The sequence below is a fragment of the Salmo trutta genome, unplaced genomic scaffold (genome assembly GCF_901001165.1).
Source record: "Salmo trutta unplaced genomic scaffold, fSalTru1.1, whole genome shotgun sequence".
Lineage (NCBI taxonomy): Eukaryota > Metazoa > Chordata > Actinopteri > Salmoniformes > Salmonidae > Salmo > Salmo trutta.
The window spans coordinates 7,542-18,362 of record NW_021823510.1 but is presented as its reverse complement, the minus strand read 5'-3'; the positions used below and the strand labels follow the sequence as shown (position 1 = coordinate 18,362).

The 10,821-nt window shown below is 42.4% G+C and overlaps 1 protein-coding gene across 1 annotated transcript; it reads right to left on the bottom strand.

Annotated features, from left to right (window-relative positions):
* Positions 1 to 1,609: 1,609 nt before the first annotated feature.
* Positions 1,610 to 4,685, bottom strand: LOC115191213 (vertnin-like). The gene is made up of 4 exons (XM_029749152.1): positions 4,374 to 4,685; positions 3,242 to 3,849; positions 2,630 to 3,070; positions 1,610 to 2,417 (listed from the first exon to the last, which is right to left on the bottom strand). Exons 1-4 carry the CDS (start codon positions 4,683 to 4,685, stop codon positions 1,610 to 1,612), a joined length of 2,169 nt encoding a protein of 722 aa, XP_029605012.1.
* Positions 4,686 to 10,821: the final 6,136 nt, after the last annotated feature.

Below are 10,821 nucleotides of genomic sequence, written 5' to 3'. Positions count from 1 at the left end.
GTACACCAATACTCTTTGAGAGAATGTGTTTGGGAACATGACTAAAATGAAACTCACATTTCATTAAAAAAAAATGTAAAAAAAATAAGACAAACATGATTTAACAAAACTAATATACCATGCTTTAGGACTTCAAATAGAGAGAAGATTCATTTCACATTACGGTTACCAGGAAAAACATGAATATAGGTAGTTATTAAAAAAAGGTATGGTAATCACAGAGAAAATATAGAAATTCTTAAAGAAAATATACACGTAATTAGGCCAATTAGCATATAAACATATTCTGGTAGCGAGTCCAGAAGTGTTGTAAACATTCATTAGAAAACAATTCAAATTGAAATAATCTGTCTTGAGAAGACAACCCTGTAACATATGAAATAAAAAACAAACGGATCATTGAGATGGTTGAGACGTATCTCATTGAAATACCACAGCGCAAAAAAAAAAACAATACCTTACAGTATGAGACAATCTATAGGTCATTACCTGTTCGGCGTAGCATCTATTGCTATACAAATCACGATGAAGTAAAGACCCTGAAACACAAACAGCGATGCACCAAGTTAAATCATCATTTTAGATGTACATTCAATAGTAAAAAAAAAATTAAAAAATGGTGAATCAAAACACTGTGTGTGTGTGTGTGTGTGTGTGTGTGTGTGTGTGTGTGTGTGTGTACAGAGCATGTTTTAAACACACAAAAAAGAGAAGAAACTGAATTTCTGAAACAAAAAAGGCCTTTTCCTGACACAACCACAGACTTCTTTCAATACAACACATCTATAAAAATAAAAAAGTAAACCACTAGGAATCCTACAAAACAGGTAGACAGACATCAAATGGATTAACAAAACACAAATAACAACACTACATCCTGAAGGAACCTGAAAACTATTTAAAATGAAAAAAATAAAAACAGGGAAATAAAAGGGATTAAAACCAAGACGATACAAGAGAAGAAGAACACACACCCAGTCTCAAACAAAGAAGCCATTTTAAAAAAACTCAACCCCCACTGGTTGGTCACCATCAGGGTGACTTTCAACTGCCTTTTGCTAGAGGCCAGAGGACCATTACTCGAACTGTAGGACAGTCTCTTTTCACAGATGTGCAAATCTCCATGTCCTGAAGGTGATAGGTGAAGGAATGGAGGGAGGGAGGGAGGAGAACAAAGGAGAGCCAGGAATGGAGACGAGAGATGGAGGGAGAACATGGTGTTTAAGATGCATTTCAATACATTAGACTTCACCCAGGTGCTGAAGCATACCTCAAACCTCAAACCAAACAGTTACAGTGTTCTCAGTTGAAAACCATTGCGGAAAATCTACATCATTTCGAAGTGGGTGAGGAGGGGTGGGGGGATTGATACTGAGGACTCTAAAAGGAGTGACGGGGGAGGGGGGGGAAAGAATTTAGGATTCGGAAGAGACTACAGACAAGAGAGCATTTCAGTTTGTTACAAGGACACCCTTCTGCTTAAAGCTAGTGTAACAGAGTATATGACCACCATTACACTAAGTGTCCTCTCTCGGCCATGTCGCTCAGCCATGACGCTCGGCCATGACGCTCGGCCATGACGCTCAGCCATGACGCTCAGCCATGACGCTCAGCCATGTACCAGTGGCACTCCGTGATGCAGGGCTCTCTTCCACATATAGTAGGTGGAGCGGGGAGTCAGGGGGAAGAAGGACCTGAACTCTTTGAATGTGGGGAAGGACTTCTCCTCAAAGCGTTGCTGCAGGAAGACTTTGGCCTTGGCCTTGAAGTTGGCCAGGGCCACCAGATCCATCACAAACATCTGGTCGTCTGTGGGAACGGCGGCGGCGGCGGACATCTTGGTTGGGTTGGGGAGGGGGGTGTCGAAGGCAGATGTCACGGTGACGGGGCCTCTCAGATCCTCTGTTGGGTCCTCCTCAAAGGAGAACACGTCCTGAATTGGAGCCTTTGTCTTTATGTCACTCTCTGACATCATCATCCCATTCTCTTTCACTGCGTTGTTGTTGTTCTCCATAATAATCTCAGACGTGTCCATCTCTAGAGACGGGGTGGTGATTTCCTCCTTCCTGGTTCCACTGGGGCCGTTACGCCACAGCCAATAGAAACAGAGGGACAGGGAGGGGTACTTCACTCTGAACCTAGACAGAGGCCATTTTGACCTCCACACCTTCACCTTGGCAGCTTCTCTGAGCTTCTTCCTGCGTAGGAACACCATCCTGAACCCTTTATGGCCGTTTCTACAGATCTTAACTCTGGGGAAGACCGTGGCAGCATGACCATGGCTCTCAGTCCCCCCGGTAGGGGACAGACCACCAGTTGGACTACTCTTATCCATGTCCAAGCTGTTTTCACTGCTTCCGACCTTGTAGCCACGGTTAAATAGCATGGCCTCTCTCCTCCAGTTGTAGTAAGTCGACCTAGATCAAATCAAACTTTAGTTAAATTGAATGTTAAAATTGCAACACACTTTACAGTAAATCAATAAAATGGATGAATGCAAGATTAAAAAAAACCATCTAAAATAACGTCTAAAATAACAGTAAACTATTTTATTAAAGGCTGAGCTAAATAACAGTAAATTATGTTATTAAAGGCTGAGCTAAATAACAGTAAAATCCTTGTAGGTGACCTGGAGATCCCAGGGAAGCTCCTCTTGAAGATGCGGAAGGGGAACGATGTATTCCTAGCGATGCAGTCCTGAAGAACCTTCTTGGCCTCCTGCATCAGTGCCATGTTTTGGGCTCGTTCTCCATCCATCTTATCATTGTTGTAGTTCAGGCCGAACAGACTGGCCACGCTGTCGTGATGCTCTGTGTCTGGCTCTACCTCATGGTCTTCCTCCTGCCCGAGCTTGGACTCTGGGGAGGACCAGGACTCCTGCTCTGTGCTGTCCCCTGGACTCACCTCGCCCGTGGAGAACGTGGAGAAACTACCGCCAGATGAGATCAGCTCGTGCTTCCAAGCATAGTAAGTGGACCTGGAGATCTCAGGGAAGAACTCTTTGAACTGATGCAGAGGGATGAGTTTCCCTTCCAGATAGCACGCTTGGAGGAAGTGTTTGGCCTCGTACCTTAATAGAAAAAGATCAGATTAAAAATAGTATTTCGATGTCAGCAGAAACATACAGCTAAATAAACAATACAAGACAAAGAAGTGTGAATGTGCCAGAGTGCCATGATTTGAATCAGACAGTATTTTTGATTTGATCTACAACAGACAGGAAACTGTACGAGAGTTGTACCTGGCAGCAGACCTTTTGCGGTGTTCCTGCGTCTGCCGTCTCCAGCGGTAGAAGGTACTCTTGGTGATGTTGTACTTTTCCTTCAGACTGGAGTAGGACAGGTGAGAGTCCTGGTTGAGAAGCTCCAGTGTCTTCAGAGGGGGGACCCTCTGCTCGTCGTTAGGACTGCCCATCTGGAGGTCACTAGAATGGACTAATGCTACAAAGACTCTAGGTCTGAACCTGGAAGATCCCCCCTCCAGCTCTCCGGACCACATGATGTGTATAGTGATAGGATCCGTATCTTTGGGGTAGGACCTCGGTCTTATCAGGCGGTTGAAGTAGGGTCGTATCTTGAGGTTGTACATGGGGTAGACAGAATAGATGTTGCACTGGAGGACGGAGGAAAGAGCGTAGAGGTGCCACATGTTAGCATAGGAGCCGGGGAAGCAGGAGGCTTTGACGTCGGCGTCGAAGATAGCTTCGAGGACTGAGAGGGGGAGGTTGAGCATGTCCTGGGACTCCTCGGCACACAGGCTGAACCTGGCCGCTTGCAGCATCACCTTCGAGTCGATCATACCACCCAGGTAGTATCTCTTCCACAGTAGCATCTCCACCACCGTACGTACCTGGAGGAAATGGAGTTCAGGTGTTGTCACATACTTAGTGTATCTTTTTAAATGCACACACACACACACACACACACACACACACACACACACACACACACACACACACACACACACACACACACACACACACACACACACACACACACACACACACACACACACACACACACACACACACACAAAAAAAATGAAATTTCTATTTCTTAGTAGCTCTTATCCACAAACAATTTACAAACTAGGAAATACAAACAAATCCACATAATAAATACAATGTCACGGTTGAAACTCAGATGTTGCATATGATTGAAACATTACATTTACATTTTAGTCATTTAGCAGACGCTCTTATCCAGAGCGAGTTACAGTAGTGAATGCATACATTTCATTTCATGCATTTTTTTTTTTTTTTTTTTTTTTTTGTGATGGCCCCCCATGGGAATCGAACCCACAACCCTGGCGTTGCAAACACCATGCTCTACCAACTGAGCCACAGGGAAAGGCCAGTGCCAATCTTTCCTCACCTGTAGCTCCAGACTGAGAATAGTAGTCCCCACTAGCAACATGCTAGCTGCATCAAACAGCAGGTTCCCTTCTCCCTTACAGACCAGAGGCAGGAGGCCTCCCGGGGCGTCAGCAGGGTACAGGCTACGGGCCACGCCGTCGATGCCTGCCCAGTCAGGGAACTCATGGCAGGGTGAGTAAGGCAGGGTGAAGGGGGTCAGGACCCGGTGGACCTCCAGTGCTACCCTGGTGAGGGCGTCCAGGCCGGAGCTCTCTGTGGCATCCTGCAGCTCCCCTAGAACTGAGAGTACCACCTCCTTCCTCTGAATCATACCTGCCGGGACACAGAGACAAAACTGAGATAGTTCATTTGAACATGAACCCGAAGCCATACAAAAACAGATGCACAGAAAAGGTTCAGAAGCTGTCTACTAGATTACTTTAATCATATTGAAGGGGGGGGAATGAATGAATGTAATTCTGAACCTACATGAAGAATGTTCTATCTAGAACAGATGAAAACCCAGAAAACTTGCCTATGGGTTTGACTTAATGAGCCCTGAAGAGGCATGCATTTATAACTGACTGAATTTGATTGAATTCTAGTGTTCCTGGGCCTATTTACAGAAAGCTGGACCAGTGTTCGCAAATATATTAGCTGCACATGTTCAAACTAACAAACAGTACCATGTCTGAGACTTATTGCTGTAAGCTTAGTGAAGGCATATTGATATGCATGTGACAAATGTTTTTATTTTTATGTTTAAAATGATATACATTGTTTTTTTAAATAGGTATGTGTACATTGTGTAAAATATGTGTATTGTGTAAAACATCCTAGCAGTTTCCGCTGAGAGAAAAGTTGCCATACTAAATTAATTACGCAACTATTTCATCTTAATATAGCCAACGACGCACGAAGGTGTGGTACGTAACACAAGACGACGTGTGGCGAACAGCAGAACTGAGTCACTACGCTCCAAATTCACCAAAATAATAATTTTGTAACAAGATGTCAAAAATAAGAATCAATTGAAACCAATACTATACTAATGAAAATAGAAGACGTTTGTGATTGATTCGTGATCATCAAACGCACCATCAACCAACTGTTGTACCACGTTGTCTTCCGATTACACCTATGCAGTACGTTGTTCATTGATTCAATAGTAATTTGGGTACGTTCCTTACCTGAAGTATTTGGTATAAATCGTTTTCCCAAGAGGAGGTCACTCACTATAGGAGTGGTAAAGCGCACAGCATAGAGCCTTCGTTCCAGCTTCTCTCACAGGTGACTTAGTTATACCATTATGTGTCCATGGAACAATGTGCTTTACGTGCCTGCACGGATTCCTGCCGACTTGGGTTCACTCCAGATAGGACACTTTGAAGAGAGATTTGGGAGTGATAAGGCCGACCTCTCTTCAGGAAATTGTCAATCGCCGCCGACCAGTTTTTTTTTTGTTGTCTGTGGTTTGAGAAAACACCGCCCTCTTGGCCCCCCACGCAGGGCCAGGGTCAATTTCAATGTGAAGTGTTAACAAAAGCCCTGGTGTCAACGGCTATCGGCAGAACAACAGATATATACGTGGAAGTATCGGCTTGTTGGCTATCTTGATTCCCCCCCCAACCCAATATCAACATTCTTTGTAAAATAAACCTGATTTACTCAGTAAATTTCTCCGTGTTCACCACACGATTTTGTATACAGTGCATTTCAATCACAGATGAATGCAGTTGTTGCATAAAACCGACGTGGGGTAGACCTAGTATAGTAAATTAAATCTGGGACACAACAATTAGTATTTTTTTTTCTTTGTATATATTAATTTCTGGGTGTCCATTATCCATTTGGTATTATACGTTACGAATTACAACTCGTACAATATGTAACGAATTTTTCAAAAACGTATGTAACGTTAGGAATCCCAATTGTTTGTGGGTAATGTTAGCTAGGTTAGGGGAAGGGTTAGCTAACATGCTAAGTAGTTGCAAAGTAGCTAAAAAAAAAAAAATTGTAATTAGTTGCTAAAGTTATCTGTGATGAGATTCAAACACGCAACCTTTGGGTGGCTAGACATCCCTCCTAACTTTAGAAAACTGTGTAGGCTACTAAACACAAATGCATTATGAAGAAAATCCTGTGGTGGACGAATACAACTTGACTTTTTTTTTTTACCAGTTCGTTTTAGGGCTCAAAATGCTCTCCAATGCATGATATACACGTGTTGTTGTTTTTCATTAATATCCAGCTTGTATTCAATAGCTTATACAGTAGCCTATATTCATTATTATTATTTACTTTTTCTGGACTTCCTGACAGCTAAACGTCTCAGTCTCTGGTCAGCTCATAGAGAACAGGCTACTCTGGCAAATGGTGCTCTTAAAAAAAAAGATTAGTTAGATCGAAGCTGAATCAGATTTACAAGCCCACTGGAGTTACAGACAGGCAGATTTTGTGTTGTTTGTGGTGACATGGCATCGACCCCTTTCTCCTCAGATAAGGCCCTCATAGAAATGCAGAAATGTGACTTCACTGTGTTCTTTCTAAAGTTTAGAATCTAAACTAAAATATTCTCTGCACAGTCCTTTTCTCTCTCTCTCGCTCTCTCTCTCACACTCTCTCCCACACTCTCTCTCTCACTCTCTCTCTCTCTCTCTCTCTCTCTCTCACACACACTCTCTCCCACACTCTCTCTCTCTCTCTCTCTCTCACTCACTCTCTCTCACTCACTCTCTCTCTCTCACTCACTCTCTCTCACTCACTCACTTGTTCCACTCATTGTTAGTCTGCTGAACTCTCCCATTACCTCGTTCGACCAGTATCACTCTCCTGTACTGAACAGACTAGAGTATAGGGCAGAGTACTGGATACAGTAGGTGTTTGTGGATTGGAGTGTGGATGTACAGACAAGGCGTGGAGGTGTGGAGCAGCACGTCTGCCTGTTTCTCACACTTCTCCTGACTTTCCCTCAATTCAATTCAAAGGGGCTTTATTGGCACGGGAAACATGTGTTTACATTGCCAAAGCAAGTGAAATAGACAAAAGTGAAATAAACAATAAAAAATGAACAGTAAACATTATACTCACAAAAGTTCCAAAAGAATAAAGACATTTCAAATGTTATATTATGTCTACATACAGTGTTGTAATGATGTGCAAATAGTTAAAGTACAAAAGGGAAAATAATAAACATATATATTTGATTTGAGATATATATATATATATATATAATGTATGTATGTATATATATATATATATATATATATATACATACATACAATCGCTTCCTTTTAGGTGGTTGTAGAATTGAACAGCTCTTTTCTGGATTTTGATAATTAGCGGGTATCGGCCAAATTATGCTCTGCATGTATTATTTGGTGATTCAAGTATTTTTAGATGGATCCTAATTGGTATGTCAAATTGTATGTTCCTTTTGATGGCATAGAAGGCCCTTCTTGCCTTCTCTCTCAGACCGTTCACAGCTTTTTGGAAGTTACATGTGGCGCTGATGTTTAGGCCGAGGTATTTATAGTTTTTTTTTGTATTCGTAGTCCTGGCAACTGGATCTTTTTTAGAACACCATTATTTTTTATCTTACTGAGATTTACTGTCAGGGCCCAGGTCCAGGTCTGGCATAATCTGTGCAAAATATCTAGGTGCTGCTGTAGGCCCTCCTTGGTTGGGGACAGAAGCACCAGATCATCAGAAAACAGTAAACATTTGACTTCTGATTCTAGTAGGGTGAGGCCAGGTGCTGCTTTTTTTAAATCAACAAAGCACGAGAAGACTTAGCCTTTTGTTTTCGTTTGTTTGTCAATTAGGGTGTGCAAGGGTGATTATGTGGTCTGCCGTATGGTAATTTGTTAAAAAAAAAAAAAAAAATGACATTTGCTCAGAACATTGTTTTCGCTGAGGAAATGTACAAGTCTGCTGTTAATGATAATGCAGAGGATTTCCCCAAGGTTGCTGTTGACGCATATCACACTATAGTTATTGGGGTCAAATTTGTCTCCACTTTTGTCTATTGGGGAAGATGCCAGAGCTGAGGATGATGTTAAAGAGTTTAAGTATTGGCAATTGGAATTTGTGCTCTGTATATTTGATCATTTCATTTAGGATACCATCAACCCCACAGGCCTATTTGGGTTGGAGGGATTGTATTTTGTCCTGTAGTTCATTCAATGTAATTGGAGAATCCAATGGGTTCTGGTAGTCTTTAATAGTTGATTCTAAGATTTGTATTTGACCATGTATATATGTTTTGCTGTTTGCTCTTTGTTATAGAGCCAAATAGTTTTGGAGAAGTCGTTTATCCAGACATCTCCGTTATCGGATAGATAACTTTTCGTGTTGTTGTTGTTTGTTTAGAGTTTTCAAATGTTCTTTCTCATGTTTTTCATTCTCTGTCTCTTCTCTTCTCTTCTCTTCTCTTCTCTTCTCTGTCTCTCTCTTCTCTTCTCTTCTCTTCTCTTCTCTTCTCTTCTCTCTCTCTCTCTCTCTCTCTCTCTCTCTCTCTCTCTCTCTCTCCCTCTCTCTCTCTCTCTCTCTCTCTCTCTCTCTCCCTCTCTCTCTTCTCTTCTCTTCTCTTCTCTCTCTCTCTCTCTCTCTCTCTCTCTCTCTCTCTCTTCTCTTCTCTTCTTTTCTCTCTCTCTCTCTCTCTCTCTCTCTCTCTCTCTCCTCTCTTCTCTTCTCTTCTCTTCTCTCTCTCTCTCTCTCTCCCTCTCTCTCTCTCTCTCTCTCTCTCTCTCTCTCTCTCTACCTCTCTCTCTCTGTCTCTCTCTCTCTCTCTCTCTCTCTCTCTCTCTCACTCTCTCTCTCTCTCTCTCTACCTCTCTCTGTCTCTCTCTCTCTCTCTCTACCTCTCTCTGTCTCTCTCTCTCTCTCTCTCTCCCTCTCTCTCTCCTCTCTTCTCCTCTCTTCTCTTCTCTTCTCTTCTCTCTCTCAGCCTTTTGTTCCGCACACATTACACAACAGCTCTGGTCAACCACATTCAAATCCACAGCCCCATTGTGAAGTAAATACCTAATTACAAACACACACACACACACCTCTACAAAATGACACACACACACCTCTACAAAATTACACACAAACACACTTACACTTCTACAAAATGACACACACCTCTACAAAATGACACACAAACACACACACACACCTCTACAAAATGACACACAAACACACACACACACCTCTACAAAATGACACACACACACCTCTACAAAATTACACACAAACACACTTACACCTCTACAAAATGACACACACACACACACACACACACACACCTCTACAAAACGATGCACACAGTAAATGTGATTTCTACATGTACTTAAGTATCAAAAGTAAAAGTACAAGTGTGAACATTTAAAATTCCTTCTATTAAGCAAAGCAGATGGCCACATTTTCTAGTTTTTTATTTATTTACGGATAGCGAGGGTGCATGCTCCAACTCAGACATCATTTACAAACGAAGCATGTGTTTAGTGAGTCTGCCAGATCAGAGGCAGTAGGAATGACCAGGGATGTTCTCTGAGTCCTCCAGATCAGAGGCAGTAGAGATGACCAGGGATGTTCTCTGTTTAGTGAGTCCACCAGATCAGAGGCAGTAGGAATGACCAGGGATGTTCTCTGTTTAGTGAGTCCTCCAGATCAGAGGCAGTAGGGATGACGAGGGATGTTCTCTGTTTAGTGAGTCCTCCAGATCAGAGGCAGTAGGGATGACCAGGGATGGTCTCTGTTTAGTGAGTCCTCCAGATCAGAGGCAGTAGGGATGACCAGGGATGTTCTCTGTTTAGTGAGTCCTCCAGATCAGAGGCAGTAGGGATGACCAGGGATGTTCTCTGTTTAGTGAGTCCTCCAGATCAGAGGCAGTAGGGATGACCAGGGATGTTCTCTGTTTAGTGAGTCCTCCAGATCAGAGGCAGTAGGGATGACGAGGGATGTTCTCTGTTTAGTGAGTCCTCCAGATCAGAGGCAGTAGGGATGACCAGGGATGTTCTCTGTTTAGTGAGTCCTCCAGATCAGAGGCAGTAGGGATGACCAGGGATGTTCTCTGTTTAGTGAGTCCTCCAGATCAGAGGCAGTAGGGATGACCAGGGATGTTCTCTTGAAAAGTGTGTGAATTGGACCATTCTCCTGTCCTGCTAAGCATTCAAAATGTAACTAATACTTTTGGTTGTCAGGGAAAATGTATGGAGTAAAAAGTACATTATTTTCTTTAGGAATGTAGTGAAGTAAAAGTTGGCAAAAAATATTAATAGTAAAGTAAAAAAAAATACTTAAGTAAAAATACTTTCAAGTACTACTTAAGTACTTTACACCACTGAAAATTACAAACACACACCAACAAAATGATACACACACACACACACGTCTACAAAATTACACACACACACACACCTCTACAAAATTACACACACACACACACACCTCTACAAAATTACACACACACACACACACAC

Bases quoted from the DNA above. Each gene is read 5' to 3' on its own strand.
- LOC115191213 (XM_029749152.1), bottom strand. From the start codon at position 4,685: ATGATTCAGAGGAAGGAGGTGGTACTCTCAGTTCTAGGGGAGCTGCAG. The intron at 3,850-4,373 runs GTGAGGAAAGAT...CATTTCCTCCAG, and splicing joins TTCTCAGTCTGGAGCTACAG to GTACGTACGGTGGTGGAGAT. The intron at 3,071-3,241 runs GTACAACTCTCG...TTTTCTATTAAG, and splicing joins CGCAAAAGGTCTGCTGCCAG to GTACGAGGCCAAACACTTCC.